This window comes from Nilaparvata lugens, chromosome 1, assembly GCF_014356525.2.
Source record: "Nilaparvata lugens isolate BPH chromosome 1, ASM1435652v1, whole genome shotgun sequence".
Classification (NCBI taxonomy): Eukaryota; Metazoa; Arthropoda; class Insecta; order Hemiptera; family Delphacidae; genus Nilaparvata; species Nilaparvata lugens.
This window is the reverse complement of record NC_052504.1, coordinates 31,362,911-31,381,114: the sequence shown is the minus strand read 5'-3', so window position 1 is coordinate 31,381,114 and position 18,204 is coordinate 31,362,911. Positions and strand designations below refer to the sequence as shown.

General features: G+C 33.1%; 1 protein-coding gene across 2 annotated transcripts in view; it reads right to left on the bottom strand.

The window, feature by feature from the left end:
• LOC111053339 (BRD4-interacting chromatin-remodeling complex-associated protein-like) overlaps positions 1–18,204 on the bottom strand; it is a 36,573-nt gene that overhangs the window by 3,232 nt on the left and 15,137 nt on the right. For both annotated transcript variants that reach the window (XM_039425629.1, XM_039425634.1), the window contains 7 exons: positions 16,731–16,820; positions 15,015–15,071; positions 14,519–14,602; positions 6,291–6,347; positions 5,824–5,877; positions 4,521–4,626; positions 6–333 (listed from right to left, as the gene is read on the bottom strand). In XM_039425629.1, the coding sequence (XP_039281563.1) occupies positions 6–333; positions 4,521–4,626; positions 5,824–5,877; positions 6,291–6,347; positions 14,519–14,602; positions 15,015–15,071; positions 16,731–16,820 (776 nt within the window). The remainder of the gene's footprint in view (positions 1–5; positions 334–4,520; positions 4,627–5,823; positions 5,878–6,290; positions 6,348–14,518; positions 14,603–15,014; positions 15,072–16,730; positions 16,821–18,204) is intronic.

Sequence of the window (18,204 nt, the reverse complement as noted above, 5' to 3'; positions counted from 1 at the left end):
CTGACCTGTTTTCCAGGGTGTGGAACAACGGTTCTCCGTCTTGTTGATCATGTTCTGGCAAAGGCATCACACCCAAATCATCAAAATGAGCATCAGCTGGTGGGTGGGGAGCATCAAGGGGCACATCAGCTGGTGGGTGGGGTGCATCAAGGGGCACATCAGCTGGTGGGTGGGGTGCATCAAGGGGCACATCAGCTGGTGAGTGGGGTGCATCAAGGGGTGCATCAGCCGGTGGGTGGGGTGCATCAAGGGGCACATCAGCTGGCGCATCTTTTCTTGGTTGACTTCTCTTCTTTTGTTTCCTTCTCCTTCTTGGAGGCTCAGAAGGACTGACTATAAAATAAAAAATAGAATAATGAAAATGGGAATAAATTTAAAACAATTTCTATCACATTGAAATTTTTGGTAATAGGTTTCAAGTTCCTCTTATTTTTAGTCTAGCAGTTGATTCAGATTTTGTAATAACCAGGATTTTTTGTCCATCACGTGCTGTATTGTTGATCAACGACTTACAAACTATTATTAATATTATTAGCGAATGGATTTCAATGGTGGGGAGACCCAGGAGTAAATTCACCTCGCCGTATATAGTCCAAAGTTCCCTAATGGGAAACCGGACACTAAGGTTATAGTGAGCACAATACTTATTACAAACTATAATTTATGTGATAAATATGAGACTCAATGACAGATACATACTTCTAGATCGCTAGGGATCCAACCATTTTGGCAACCTATTCTCCACTTAAATTACAGTCTGCAAATCGTCAGTAGTGCTAACACTCATTAAAATGACTTGGATAGGGGAAGTATGAGTTGTCACTTCGACTGATGCCACAGTCTTAAGGTGCATACAAACTTATGCGCCACGAACACACGCTTCACGCCCTTCATCAGCTCATTATTTGTACAGATACTTCGCTATTAAAGATTTAAAAGATACGATTATTAAAAGATAAAATTATTTTTGTGAAACATAATTATTAACTTTGAAAATTATGATATACTTTAATTTAGAATGATATACCATGTCATGTCAACAAATTAGATCATTTTGATAAAGTCTATTAAAATTTCTAGATTCAACAGCTGGACATAACTCTATCTATCTCCCTTACATAAGAGAAATTGAGGACTTGAAGGAGTTGAAAAAAACACTCAGGGAATTCCTTATTATATTGTGTCCTTACAGATTAGCAGACTTTCTTGTTGATTAATGTTCAGATATGTTATTTGAGATCTGTTGGGTTCCCTAACTGCTGTGTTGAAAGATGAAGGATGGTAGTAATATAAATAGACTAGCAGGGCACCCGTGCTGGACATAATTCTATCTATCTCCCACACATGCACTCGCATCTTCTGTTATCGACAGACGACGAAATTATCATCTGTTTTTCCAAGGATGAATAATTATTATCCTTTTCATGTCCTTCAGCGAGTTTTCTCAGGGATGAGAACTAGTGCAATAAAATTTTTATATCATAAACCTACTATGTTCCAATTTCGTGAAAATCATTGGAACAGTTTTCTAGATCCGTTGGACATACATTACCATATAACCATATACAGAAATTGCTCGCTTAATATAATAGGATTTGCAACTTTATTAGTTACTTGTGATCTATCGATATCAATAGGTTTGTCTTGTGTCATGTAATGACATAATGAAAGGAAATAGGAGCAGCTGATGGAATATTGTTTTTTTTTTCGATTTAGTTTTTAGCTGATATTGAAACATGAAAATATCAGGCCCAGTAGCACAAAAGCCTGTTCAATTTCAATCAGGATTGAATTTCATGAGAATTAATCAGAGCAGGGTTTTTTTTAATAAAAGGCTTCTCTCATTGGTTCTCGTGGTATTTAGTCCGGATTATGAATTGTCAAACATGATTGAAATTGAAACAGTAGCGATTATCAACATTATTATCTTTATCTGATCTAAAGTAATCAAATTATAGTAAGTTTCAAATCAATGTGTCAGCATTTTTTAAATGGGGAGCATCTCCAATATTTTTATCGAAAGCTATCTTCTATTTTCTTTGGTAAAACAAACAATGTTTGTGAATAATTGATTCATGGGAAAAGCGCCTTACTTCTATTGCAGGTATTTTTACATTAGGAAAAGTAACAACAGCTATTTGGCCGTTCTAATAAATAGCCCCTTTCTTTCGCCCAAGTTAAATTTTGGCCGAATTTCCTCATTCTTTGCAAACAGATTCCACAACCGACACTTCTGAAGTTTTAAAAATACCTTTCATACATCATACAGTCATGAATGTTTGTTTTATGAAAAATAAAAATTATCTATACTCCAAGGTATAGCTCTGATTGAAGCAGCAGTGCCCAATCAATTCGTTCTTGATAAATGCATTTTAATTAGTTCTTCAACTTGGTGCCAACCTTATGAAGTCATCTCAACTTAATGCCAACTCGACAAAATTATTGACCGAGCGAAGTGTGTGTGTGTGTGTGTGTGTGTGTGTATGAGTGTATGTGCGTCTGTGTACACGATATCTCATCTCCCAATTAACGGAATGACTTGAAATTTGGAACTCAAGGTCCTTACAATATAAGGATTCGACACGAACAATTTCGATCAAATGCAATTCAAGATAGCGGCTAAAATGTCGAAAATGTTGTCAAAAACAGGGTTTTTCGCGATTTGCTCAAAAACGGCTCCAACGATTTTGATTCAATTTATACCTAGAATAGTTATTGATAAGCTCTGTCAACTGCCACAAGTCCAATATCTGTGAAAATTTCAGGAGCTCCGCCCCGTCTTTGCAAAGTTTGATTTTAGATTCCCAATTATCAGGCTTCAGATACAATTTAAACGAAAAATTTTGAGTGGAAAAGATTGAGCATGAAAATCTCTCCAATTAATGTTCAGTCACATTTTCACCTAAAATTTAAAATAAGCACGAAATTCGAGAAAATGTTATTATTTCAATTGCAAACTGTTGGCAACTGTTGATTCTATTAAATCATTCACTATGAAGAGATAGCAAACTTTGTGTATCTCCAGCGTTATAGTCCTGTCACCAGCTGGCTTAGATCCTTGAATAGTAGACTTGAGATGCGCGGGCACACTAGCGTCAGGTGATAAATTTTCATAACGGCAAGGAAAGTTGTGTGAGTGCGCCACACCAGATTTTTACTCAAATATTGGCGTATGAAGGAGGCTCCTTTTTCCTTTTATATTATCCTTGAAATTCAAAATTTCCAAAAACCTTGTATATACGTCGACGCGCAATTAAAAAAGGAACATACCTGTCAAATTTCATGAAAATCAATTACCGCGTTTCGCCCTAAATGCGCAACATATAAACATTTAAACATTCGAACATTTAAACATTCAAACATTTAAACATTTAAACATTTAAACATTTAAACATTAAACATTTAAACATTTAAACATTTAAACATTAAACATTTAAACATTTAAACATTTAAACATTTAACATTTAAACATTAACATTTAAACATTTAAACATTAACATTTAAACATTTAAACATTTAAACATTTAAACATTTAAACATTTAAACATTTAAACATTTGAACATTTGAACATTTAAACATTTAAACATTCGAACATTTAAACATTTAAACATTTAAACATTCAAACATTTGAACATTTAAACATTTAAACATTCAAACATTAAGAGAAATGCCAAACCATCGACTTGAATCTTAGACCTCACTTCGCTCGGTCAACTACGGTAGCGTTTCATATGACAAACAAGTAAAGTAAAGTAAAGAATCAGCTGATGAAAAGCAAATACGCGCGCTCGTGGCACACGATTCTCTACGCACCTTTGGAAAAATGGATAATATTCAAAAATTATTGAATGCATTTTTTCAGGTTTACGTCTTGATGACTCCAGGAGAGATGAAATGAAATGCTAGAACTCAGAACCTAACCCAGCCAGACAAAAGCTTGTTCAATAATGCCCATACTTTGAAAACTAACCACTAATGACTTACTAAACTCTAACTAATCCGCACAAAAACAAAACAAAACAAAGAAAACCTACTCTAGAACATGGTACGCCATAGTGGAGTAGGTCAATTTCCACACAGAAAACACTAAACATGTAGAGGACACATTAAAAGAAATTTTTAGTAACTAACTATTGTATGTAATTGTAATTTATCCATTTTTTTCTGTAACTGATGCAGTAGTTTTAGTTTTTTTGGGAAATAAACATTTATTTATTTATCTGTTCATGAGCCACTGAAAACGAACTATGTTCTATGTGAAATTGCAGTCACAAGTTTAATATTTTAGTGCAATCTGCAGATTGCAGTTTCAGCATCCTGGGCAAAAGCGGACGTTTCTTTAATATCACATATATATAACAGGAATAATTTTATAATATTATTTATTACAATAATAGTTATTGTATTGTCTATTTATAAAGGCCTACTCTGGAAATCTTATTGTACAATTTTTTTAGGAGAATAGAATTCAATTTGAATCAGTTAGAAACGAAACGTAAAAGCTTGATATGAGACTTACTCGGATAATCTTCAAATGCCAATCTCCTCCTCCGCCTTGGTCTCAATCTTGTAGCGATGTTGTCTGCGGGTGGCTGCACCACCCTTGCACCCTCTGCTTCCATCAACTGCACAACAAGTACCATTCTCAACATCAACTTGCACATTTCAACAACAGAATAGTATTTCAAAAAAGTTAAAATAATGAAGGATATTGACAAAAAAGTTTTTTTTTATTTTCAGCTGTCTGTATTTCGCCGAGAATTCAGAATGAACAATTTCGTCAACGGATTTGTAGTTAATTTTCAATAGATTAGCAGATGTTTACATAAATGACCAAATTTGAAAATTGCATTCGATTTCCATTAGCCGAAAAAAAAGAAACTGGTTTCTCTTCCAAATGATCTTTGTTAGGCTAGCTTCACATGCATTCGGTTTCATTCGGTTCAGTTCGTTTTCGGTTCGATTCGTTGCCGAAAACGAATGAGGCTTTCATACATAATCAGTTTTTAATTCGTACGGTTCTAATTAGGTATTTTCTTCTCAAACACAGCTGTGTTTGGATTGTTTCAGTTCATGCTGGTAATAAAATATAAAAGCATCTTTCAAATAGTAAGATGTGATTTCTTGAACAACAAAATTTTCAAATTAATTCAAGATTGTGATCTATTTGAATAGTTTATTTTTGATTATATTAATTTTGGACGTTCAGAGTGATTATTTTTTTGAATTGAATTTTTTTTTTCAATTATGACACATGGTACATAACGTTCATCTCTTTTCTCCATTAATAAAATCATGCAATTTTCATGGAAAAATAAAAGAAATAAAAATTTTCCCCGTGTTTTAATTTATCTTCATATTTTTTTAGCAAACTATTCATTGAGAAAAAAATGCTGTAGAGAAATAACAGAAATGAATTGACCATATGATTTTGACATTTTTAAACAGATAATCATGATATCATGTTGAAATAAAAACAAAAAAAGCGAGCGTGTGTAAAAGACTTTGTTTTTATTTCCGGTTTCCTAGCAACGAATTCGAATATGATGAAACCTATTCGTGTCGAGGGGGCGTTCGGTGCTATGCGGTTGCTTTTCAGAGCCGCTTTCATTGCTTTGCTTTGCTTTGCTAATGCTTTCATTCACAATGAATCACGTACTGTGATTATACAGTTTAGTCTATGACAAAAATGTTAGGTGGTTACTGTGAATCGGTCTTGCTGCTCCACTCTCACATGTGCATGTTTGTTTATATTGTATCTCGGCTACCAGAACATGATAAATTATTAGATGCAAATAGCCAAGCAAGATTTTGAGACTCACCTCATGAGTGGGCAGTGCGTGTACAAAGGAAATATTACCAACAGTGACGGACACCTGAAAATAGAAAATGCAATAATTAGATAAACACATCATTGCAGTACTTTTATCAAATTAAACATTATTAATATCGTATTGAAAATAAATCAAACAAAAACAGAGTAAAAATGGCATTGAGGAACAATGATAATCAATATTTATAATGAGAAAATATGTGAAATTTCATACTCTGCTAATATCAAAGAATGTCATGATGGATAATCTAACGGTGAAATTATACAACGAAAATGATGGCGTAATTTGTTCATTCATTTATAGACAATACATTTAATAAGCGTAGATACAGCATTCGCCCAATAATGGGTCAAACACTAATTTAAAATAAGCAGTCGAGAATTTCCGTTGAGTTAATGTTTCTATTTTAGTCTGGTATATTGAAGTAATAATATTTAATAATGTTTTCAACTCACTGTCACAGCTGCATTCTCCGGTTCTTGGAAAACATTCGGCATCCTTTCGACATTATCCTGGACAATAAAAAGTTACATTATTCTGATTAATTAGTCTATATGATAGACCAATCTTATACATGCTGCTCAGTTTTAAGTAATATTGAGAATATATTCGTTCGCCATACACAATTTCAGGGAAATTCTCTAATTAAGATCCATGGATCCATGTATTCAATATGCATGTGTATCAATAAGATCCAATAGGAACTTTCAACTACAAGTCTAGTTCATGTTACGGAAATAACTTTGATGTAGGTTTCAAACTGCTTTATGTAGGTTTTGAATATTTTCATGCCGATGGAAATGAATGAAAATGCAGTAATGGTGTAAGTATAATAATATACTTAAATAGATAAATAAAACAAGTGGGAATAGATGAATTTAAATGGATTCAAGTTATTAATGCTGAAGAAAATTACCAAATACTTCTGTAACTTACCGTATAATAATTACACCCCCAGTCATTTATAAATTGAAAATGTTATTTTTTTCCATTTATCTATAATCTCATCTCACGCCCAATTTGATTTTCAAAAGAATTGAATTAAGAAAATAATATATAGTACGAAATATATGTTGCATTGAACTTTGCTTAAAACTTTAGCTGTCTACTAATCGTAAGTTACCCATTAACCTTAGGCCGGGGACACACGAACGGCTTCTTGCCGGCCCGGTTCTTTTTTGCCGGGTGAAGTGCAAAAGACACAGGAAGGCATGGAGAAGGACACACTTCGCCGGGCCGGCTAAAAACCGGACCCGGCGAGAAAATCAGCTATTACGGCTGTTTCACCGTCCGGCAGGTAGGAGGTCATTGTACATTATGGAGATGAAAACACGGTTCGGCAAAACAGCCGGCCGGCCCTGCCCCTACATCTACCACTTGTAGTTAAATTACATTAGCCTCTCTTATTTATTTATTGTAAGATCTCAAAAATTGGGTGTTACAATTATTATACAGGTTGGGTGAAAAGTCCGAGAACGGCTTAATATCTCATACACAAAGGTAATTTGATGGTGGGTGTAATTGGGGATCCTACTCAAATTGGAAATACTACTTTACTATGACTACAAAAATCCAGTCCGCCATCTTGGATCCTCCATATTGAATGCAACTTTATTTTTTTAAATAGGAAGGTGGTCATGCGATACATGATTTCGATACGAAATTTTAAGAAAAAAAGAATGTGCGAAAACCGCACATCGATATCTCAAACCTTTCAGAAGATATTCATATTATTAATCAATACCACTTATGTATTTCATTTCTGATATGCTTGATATTGATTAATAATGTGAATATCTTCTGAACGGTATGAGATATCGATATGCGGTTTACGCCATTCATTTTTTCTTGAAATTTCGTATCGAAATCATGTATCGCATGACCACCTTCCTATTTAAAAAAATAAAGTTGCATTCAATATGGCGGATCCAAGATGGTGGACCAGATTTTTGAAGTCATAGTAGAGTAGTATTTTCAATTTGAGTGGGATCCCCCAATCACACCCACCGTCAAATAACCTTTGTGTATGAAATATTAAGCCGTTCTCGGACTTTTCACCCATCCTGTATGTTTATGTATGTTATGTTCATTATACAGGGTGTTTACAAATTCCCTACCAATGTTATTGGGCATTGTTCCTGGGTAACAAACATATCTAAATATCATATTTTAATTGTCCATAAGTCTTCAGTTTGTTTTAAGAATTTGAAAAATTATCATAATTTTTTGGTAGCTTTGTCTAGTTGTTATAAATGATAGTGCAAAGTTTCAATTTCGTATATTCGACCATTATTTAGAAAAATATAATTAGTGAAAAAAGCAAAAATACCGCTGTATGAGTAGCTGAAGACTTCCAGACCATTTAAATATGATATTTAGATATGTTTCTTACCCAGGAACAATGCCCTAGAGCCTAGAGCATTGGTAGAGAGTTCGTAACACCCTGTATTATCTGTAACATTCAACATATCATTGCATTTTATTGTAAAATGTGATTGTTTTGTGAAATTTGTCTTCTCAAGTTTCCAAATAGCCGCCATTTTGAAAATTTATATAAAAAATCCGCCAAAGTTTAATCATTTCCTCTTTCTCGTGTGGTGGAGCAAACATAGAACAGCCAATTTCTGAGCTCTTGACAGTACCATTGCATAAATGCGACTGAGAACCTCCAAGTACATTGGAAATATTCTGTTATTATTGCTGCCGTGTCCGGCGACCGTCGAACGGCAGTTGCAGTGTGTTCTGGTATTCAACTGGCGCCGGACCCGGCGAAAAAGCCGGCCCGGCAGTTTTGCCATGTCGTGTGTCCCTGGCCTTACTGAATCTACTTGGGTTCTACAGTAGGCTATCAATTTCAAAACCTTCATATGCTCTATGCATGCAATACTCCAGTATTCACAATTGTCTACAATGATTGTAATGTATTAATAAGCTCACATGAAGTATACATTGTCTATGGTATTATGTATGATTCAAAATAAATTCGGAGCTCTTCTATCAGATAAAATTACATAAATATTCCAGGAATCTATAAGAATTTTCTACTCTCAACTTGAATTAACTTGATTCTAGTAGGCTACTCTATTGCCATCAGCAAACAGTAGCATTCTACTCAATATTTGATAATGTCATCTATACTTATAAAATTCTTATCTCACTGACTCACTGATTACGATTTCTGGAAAACTACTGGATGGATTGCAACAAAACTTAGAATATATAGCTTCCTTATACGTCCTAGGTGCTCACTAAGATATTTTTTGGCGATATTTCAACTCTAAAGCTGCGTTTACACTGTGTAACTTTGTTATATGTAACAGGTTATATGTAACTTTTTTTAGAAAAATTAGTTATAAAACTTTTGTTATACAACAAAAGTTTGATTGACAAGAAGGAATTTTTAACATGTTATAAAACAAAAGCAAGTTTGTGAGTCTCTACAGTAACTATATTACTCAAAGTATGGCCATTATATGGTACAAATGGTTAAATGTGGTACAAATCCGCCATTATAAAATTATAAACAAACTTTATAGTCCTATCTTATTTATTTAAAATTATTTGGAAATATATTGGAAATTTAAAACTTATCACTTCTTTTACCGATTGGAAACGTATTTAGAACTTCCGATGAGTTTGGTATGAAATTTTCGAAGGGAAACTGATTATAATTTGATATAGATCAATAAAGTTTATTTAAATAACATTAATAACGCTTAAAACATCAATTTTTCTTGAACTTTAGAATTTAATTTGAATTTTTTCCTACCAGTTTTAGTTGCTGCACACGGAAGAATATAATCGTAATGTGAGATTCGATCGTAAAAAATCAAGAAATCGAAGATACTTTTCACATAAATTAACGGTCTAGGCAGTGCTATATGATAGGGAACAGTGATTCAAGATTAATTTTAGGCAATTATGAGCTCGTAGAGGATAAATTGTCTACAATTTGGAATCAATCATGAGTTTCTATGATGTATCAGACTCTTAATTAACAGAAAAATCGCGAAAAAATGAAAAACTGGAATCGCCCTTTTTAAAATCTGTTGTAACTGACTAATAATACTGGAATCGAGAGTATTCTTTATTTTAGTGGAAAGAGGAAATACTTTTCCACATTTTGGAATTTTATCCGAAGTATTTCACAATATATGCAGCTTTAAATAAGGAAATAAGTCACTTTTTTGTGAAATGAAATACTGTTTAAAGTACACTCAAGGATGAATTTCTCTATTTTTTGGTCGAATTTCACATATAATGCGTGATTTGGAACCGCCTTGAGATGCTGAGAAGAATGAGCTGTGGTACCAATGAGATCTGATCATTGTGTCAAAGTCAAAAGTTATAAGTGTTTGAAATTTTGATTCCTGAGGTGTCCTTATACGCGCCTCTCCACTAAATTAAGAGCATATAATGGGTGATTCTCATAGAACATGATCTAAAAAACTTATATTATGGTGCGAAATCTGAATGTGATGACAATGGAGTTGCTGATGATGAATGAAGCTAAAACTCAGGTGTTTTCCAAAATACAAGGATCATTGTTGTCAGGTTTACCTAGATAGAGCCTGTAGAGCACAAAACTACGCTCAGAGGAATCTTGAATTATACATTTAAATGGTGACAATCGGAAGATATTGTAGTTCGAGAACTAAAATTCATAAAAATGTTTTTTTTCTAATTCTACTTATTTTTGAAAAATTGTAAGTCAGTAATCATTGAGGATAGAAAGTTCCGAATAATCTCATTTTATTAGTAATTTAAGAATCTAAATAAAAGGCGGGAGCAAATTTTTCTGATCGATTACAGAATTTGGCGGAAAAAACATAAAAAAGACTGGAAAATGAACCAAAAATACAAGGTTTTTGGGCCACTCTGTATCTAGCACAAGGAAATTTATGTACCCAAACAATATATTGAAAATCAGAACTACAATATAAAATGCAAGAATAAATGTATATTTAAAGTACTGTAGTTCAGAAATAAGTATCATGACTTTATCATTTAAATGAACAAGTTCAAAAATCCAATCAATTTCAACAAATAAAGCTCTCAAATGCTGTTTTCGACTAAAAACCTTAACAATTTTCAGGTGGGTGGTCCCCTGGACGCCCCCCCCCACAGGTCATGGTCCTGGATCCGCGCCTGTAAGCAGCTGATGATTCAGCTACTTCCCCCACCACCTATTTCAACCCCATTCTATAACTTGAAACTTGTTATAAGTAGTCAAACATTCTTATAACACATGTAACATGTAACAAAAAGTTATAATTTTTCTTTGATCTTTACCGACGTCGTGCGGGAAAGGAAAAACTTGTAGTTACAACTAAAATAAAACTATAAGTTAAATGAATTCATAACATTTTTGTTAAAGTTGTTATATAACCAATGTTTTATAACAAAGTTACACAGTGTAAACGCAGCTTAAGGGTGGTTTTTAAGGGTTTAAAGTTTGTCTTTTAGCATGTATATTCTTCTTCTCCCAATCTCTTAATTATAATTGAAATGTCCATATCATATTTTACTATAGAACTATAATCTAGAGAGAGTACCTATTCGAAACAGTTGATAACTGGTGACCAATTAATAATTTTGTCAGGTTGGCATTAAGTTGAGATTATTTCATTAGGTTGGCACCAAGTTGAAGAATAAATTAAAATGCATTTATCGAGAACAAATTGATTGGGCACTGCTGCTCCAATCAGAGCTATTTCTGGAAGTATAGATGATTTTTATTTTTCATAAAACAAACTTTTATGACGGGAGTTGCTTCTATCAATTGATCCTATTCTATCAAGACTAATTTTGTTTGTATATCCGACAGATCGCGAAAACTACTTAAACAATTTCGATGAAATTTTAATAATTCAGTATGATATATGGAGGGTATTTTTAAAACTTCAGAAGTGTCCGTTGTGGAATCTGTTTGCAAAGAATGAGGAAATTCAGCCAAAATTTAACTTGGCGAAAGAAAGGGGCTATTTATTAAAGCGGCCAAATAGCTGTTGCTGCTTTTCCTAATGTAAACATATTTTCCATAGAAGTAAGGCGCTTTTCCCATGAATCAATTATTCCCAAACATTGATTGTTTAACCAAAGAAAATAGAAGGTAGCTTTCGATAAAAATATTGCAGAATATGTATAACAGTTCGTTGACTGTCAGTATTCCTCATTAATATCATCAATGCTCCCCTTTCAAACAATGCTGACACATTGATGTGAATCTTACCATAATCTGGTTACTTTAGATCAGATGAAGAAAATAATGTTGATGATCGCTACTGTTTCAATTTCAATCATGTTTGACATTTCTGCTTTTGATGTCAGCTGTTGTTATTATGTGAAATAAGCTCTCATTGAATGAAATCATAATCATTGAAATCAATAATTATACCAAGAAAGCGATTTGTTTGAATATGTGTGTTTGTGGATATATGTATCTATGTCGGACGGATCTCAAAAACGGCTCTAACGATTTTGATTGAATCGGGAATATATTGTGCTTGCAACAAAAAACATTATTTTGGAACAGGTCTCAACTCTGGGAAAATTCGCTGAAGTTCTTTGAGAAAGGATTATTGGTCCCTCAAGTAGCAGCTGATCAGAAAAAAGTTTTCCATAGTCTGTTGAAAACGTAAGAGAGTGTGAGCAAATGAGAAAGATTACAATAGCTGTAGTTGAGTAACCAAATTTGGCGACCTTATTTTAAAACATTGCAGTATTCATGGAACATCTGGAAGAATATGTTCAGAAAGTGACCGGATGATAGCAAAAGAAATTTAAAATCGATCTCTCCAAACATATGGTAGTTGAATGCAATGTTCATTGTGAGGTGATAGAAATACAACTAATTTCTTCAGCTTCTGTTGTATTGGATCCTCTGTTGCTCTATGTTTGTACGCAGCCATGGCCTTGAGAAAGCCAGTTGCACTGTCTGTCAATTCATTATCCGGACTAAATACCACGAGAACCAATCAGAGAAGCCTTCTATCAAAAAAAAAACCCTGCTCTGATTAATTCTCATGAAATTTAATTCTGATTTGAATTGAACATGCTTTTGTGCTATTGGGCCTGATATTTTCATATTTCAAAATCAGCTGAAAACTAAATCGAGAAAACACAATATTCCATCAGCAGCTCCTATTTCCTTTCATGATGTTATTACGACACAAGACAAACCTATTGATATTGATAGATCATAAGTAAATTCTAAAGTTGTCAATTTAGATAGAAATTAAATTGAGTTACATGTTAGTTTAAATCCAAATTGTCATCCCTAAGCTTTTGGTTTCAAGCTAAGATCAAAGAAAGAGTGTAATGGTAGTCAATAATCAAAGCGATTGAATAAACTCTATTCAGATTTATGCAAATTCACATTAAAATGATCCCACTTTAATATTTATGATTGAAGAGTTTAGGACATGTTGAATCAGCCACAATAAATGTTATACTATTATGAATGGACTCTTATGTATGAATGGACTTCCATGGAAGAAAGAATCAGTGGATTGGCTGCTTTTACACTTTTGGATGAGTGAAACGAAAAGTAAGCGACAGGCTATGCCAAAAATTCCAGAATAAGCAAGAGATCCATGGATACCAGAGTCATCAAATTCCGAATCAACCTAATTTGGAATTTAATCTTCAATTTCCAAAGCAAAAATAACATGATCACTGCTAATTTGATAACTGTCAACGGGAAATATTAATTGCCAATGAATAAAGCCGAGGGCGACTCTTAAACCCCGCCCCATATCCTACAAAATTCGCTGCAATTAGACTACTCTTCTACAGAGAACTTCCAACACATCAATTAATTATTTGAATGATTTGACACAATAATTCTCATGCCAAGTTGTGGCCTAATCTCAAAAACGATTATAACAATTTTAGTAGGATTTAGATTATAAATGTTTCACAAAAATAATGTTATCTTTTAATTCCCATAGCGAAGTACGGGTGCCCTGCTAGTTAATGTATATAAGGAATAAGATGGGCCCAAGAGTTCTTCCTTGAAAAACCCCAATATCGATAATTCGAACCTCATTATTGACACAATTAATATTGCTATTACTTATATTGTTATTATCTTCATTATTAGTACCATTGTGATCATAACTGAATGTACTATTTGTTTGGGACCAGACTTCCGATCCAATCATGAGAAGCGCAAAATATCCCAATATTTTCATTTTCAAGTAATATTGTGCGATCAATAGAATCAAAAGCCTTTGCCAGTTCAACAAAAATCAAAAGAATACATTTATCATTATTAATGCCTTTACTAAAAAAATTACCAAGTATATAAAAGCAATGTGACGAGTTGCAGTCGTTCCTGAATCCAAATTGGCAATCAGACATTAATTTTTCCATTGTTAAATAGTGAGAAGTTGAATCTTGTACCATTTCTCAATAACTTTTAAAAATACACACAGTATAGATATTGGACGGTAATTCAAAGTCTCTGGTTTCTTTGCTTGATCTCCTCAGCTAGTCTGGCTCCAACATTAGAAAAGTAATCGTTGAATTAATTTGCTATATCCAACAAAGACTTGGGATTGTTTATGTTATTGTTAATTTTTGTGAAATCATGAATCGGAAAAAGTTGTTTTATTGTTAGACCTAGCAATTAACAATTATCTAGTTAATTGTTTTCCATAATTGTGAAGGAATATTTTACCTCTTCTTCTCTCATCGTCACATCAGCTCTGGGAGCACTTTCAGGTTGATTGGCTGGAGGAGCTTCTTGAGGTGTGTCTCCTACCTTCAAATACAGCAAAGTAATTATTTTGATTTCGAACAATCTATAAATCAGTATCGAGTGACAGAAAAGATGAAAAAATTAATTGTCAGAAAGAAGCTTTGGAATAATAGTTTAAGAGTACACTGAAATAACTTAAGAAGTAACTTAAATAATTAATCATATGAAAATGTTATGTTGTTAGTTTTTTATCACTATCCATCAGTTCCAAAGTATTTTATAAAAATACTTTATTAAAACTTTGAACAAACTATATTGATGCTCCTAAAACACTTGGAATTTTAAAACAGTGAACAATAGTTGAAAGGAACCAAGGCAAGCAAATAAAAATGAGCGTAACAATTATTCAGCACAAAATTCAATTTGAAATCTCAAGTTTTGATTTCTAGACAAACATGAATAATAAATTATTTACCTGCTGTGGTTCGTCTCTCATGAATGGCAGCATCTCTACGTCTGTGGGTGGCAACATCTGGAACAATGATGACCATAAATGGTGATAATTTTCAAACCAATAATAATTATTGATTTTTTTTTAAATTTCATGTTAGGGTGCGTTCATTTTGGAGCTAAAAAGCGATACTAGTAGAGAGTGGCGCTCTGCCAGTGGCGGCTCGTCCACTAAGACTCTTGGTCCATCACTAAATTCTTCTTTGAAATTATTTTCAGTGTTTGAAAGGATAGAATTGAATTACTATTAGTATTGTAAATTTTATGAATTTCAAAGGTGCTTGTAAACTTATGATCAGGTTAGAATCATCTGGAATTATCACAATAGTCTTCTTGAATGTTAAGTTTGTTGGATTTCAATGAGTAATTTGTAAGATTCTTGTGATATTGATGATTACGAATTTCAAATAAAAATGTCCGGTAGTGTAATTTGTCCTGTCCCTTCTACTAATACCGGTACGACTGAAGGAGATAAAATGCCACACGAAGTAAGTGAAATTATTAAAGTAGGAGTTAAAAACTTGGAGCAAAGAATCGAACTGAAGAGTTTAGGGCCTCCAAGACCTCGTATGATTGTTAGTCAAGTACAAAAATAGTGTAAGAATAGAAACGGCTACAAGCGTAAGTTTAGTAATAATTCACATAACTAAAATAACTGTGGAGATTGATTATACGGTAGTGAAAAAACTAATAAGTGTTATTAGTGTGATGAATGAAACCTTGTTTCTTAATGGAATAGAATTTTCTACATGATTATGTAAACATGACTTGCTAGAGATTTGCAATGAAATAGAAAAGAAAATATAATAAGCTTACAAATTACCTGTATTATCTGATGAAAAGCGTAAGAACGTGTTCGAGAAACGTAAGGCTGTGCACAGCCTTACTTTATTTTTCAACAGCTTTAAATCTGTTTTGTAACAGTTTTAAAAGAAGAGCTCTTTCTTGCTCTCGCTATTAGGATAGAAAAGTCACAATGTTAACTGGTGGAGAAAGAATGTGAAGCTTTGCTAGCGCTATTCATCAGCTCTGTGGAACTTCTTGGCATTCATCTTGGAAAAATTACATGTAAACGACAAGACTCTAGCGCCCCAGAGCTTGAAGTAACAGAACTTTTTAGTCAACTGATATGAATTAATAGCCAAATCCGCCCTATCCCATGAGAAATCAACTAGCCTAAGCTGTTAGTAATCACACATAGTGTCTTTTTATGAAGTATAAGGATTTTTCTAAAATGTACTGAAATGTAAAATGTAATGAAATCAAATCAATATTTTATACTAAATGGCAATTTTATTGCATCACTAAGCAATTGATGCTCAAGAGCCCTACACTTTTTCAAGTATATGAATGATTATTGGCAGCTTTTTATCACTTCAACGATATAAAGTTTCCACGATAGCTATATATAAACTTATTTATTTATAAATACATACATTTGAGCGTGTTATAGACAAGCTAGAGTGCACTTATGCTACAAATTCAATGAAGCAATTGAATAATTGGAAATTCTACGATGCCAAAATCAATATCGGTAGACAAGCTGCCAACATTTCACATCTCGTATTTATGGCAAAAACAAATCTGATATCGAAAGAAGCAATAGAAGTAAAGCATTCTGTCTTACTCATAAAAACGCACCGATCAAAATACGATAATGAGGAAAGTAGAATGAACTTACGTGCTCAATGAACGTTGCTTCCATATCAGGTTGTGGCGCCACAACAGGTGTTAAAAGTTGCTGCTCTTCCGCTCCAACAACAACTGGAGTCTAAAAAGATTACAATGAAAAATTAATTTTGTAATCTTCTTAGAGATAGGCCTACTTATTAGAGGAAGAATTTCCAAGATAAGGAATTAATTGACAATGTAATGTAATGATGAGTTAAAATTAATAAATTCACAGATGAAAAAGCGTAGGTAATTTGACATTTTAAAAATATTTTATTGAATAACTCACTGAAAATCTAGATTCGGATGATGCTTCTCTAATAAATTTATATTCTCATAACACAACATTTGTACGTATTCATTCTGATAATAATGATTGAAAATTTCCAACAATTTATTTATCTCAAATAAGATTTATTGAATCATCTCGAAGTAGACCTACAATTTCAGCATTGAATCTCAAGATAACATTCCGATCTTTGCTGTCAATGCTCCACAAAATCACATTATATTGAAATGGATGTTCCAGACTCATACAGCTCGTTCAAACAACTGTGACTTGTTCAAACAGCATGTGTGCTACAATAGCAGTCTGGCAAAGGAAAGGAAGTGCTGAGCTGCAGGCGGTGGGGATGTGACATCGATGATTTGCTTCAACCTAGAGTGCTCATACATAGAAGTGAGTTATCTCACTTACAAAAATCATCTAGCACCTCTAATAATTGTGCTACAAAAAGCCATAGTACGGTGTATCGAGGGTGTGAGAAGGATAGAACACTCTTTTCCCATTTTCCAATATTTCAATTGTTTGCCATTTATTTATTTAATAACTTTTAAAAGAAAGCACTGACCGGGAAAGAAAAACTAAGGATAGTCCTTGTAATATTTCTCTCCCAAATTTAGATAGGCCTACCATTTTTAATGGGGTTATGATTTCACTTTGCGTTATCAATATGTTTTCAAGGTCTTATCATATTCTTACATTTTATCAGGCAATCGAGTTCTGCAAATTTTTGAGATTGATCATGTGTACAGAACTAAAAGTGTAGTTGACAATTCAGCAAGAAACCCCAGGGCGTTTAACACTTTTCAACTATACCTGATCATGTAATAAATATTGAAAATAAAAATACTTACTACAGAAACAAATATTTGAATGGCTTATTGGATGTCTGCTTGAAACTATTGAGTTATTTTTTCTGTGATAATTATCTGAATTCCATTCTATTGTAATACTTTTATCACCTTTTTTCAAATGAAGTTTTGAAAGAAAAATATGTGTGAGTGTGTGGGTGAGTGTAGGATCAAATAATTTTCTTTCACTGACTTTCTACTTGCATACAAATTAAGATTAATTTAGCAAGTAGATTTTTGTTTAGACAGGAACTAACTATGTAGAAGTTTTTATCTTTATTTCACTGAGCTAGTGATAGTAAAATATTTGAATTATTGTATTGCTTTTTTTTGCCTAAATAAAAATGATT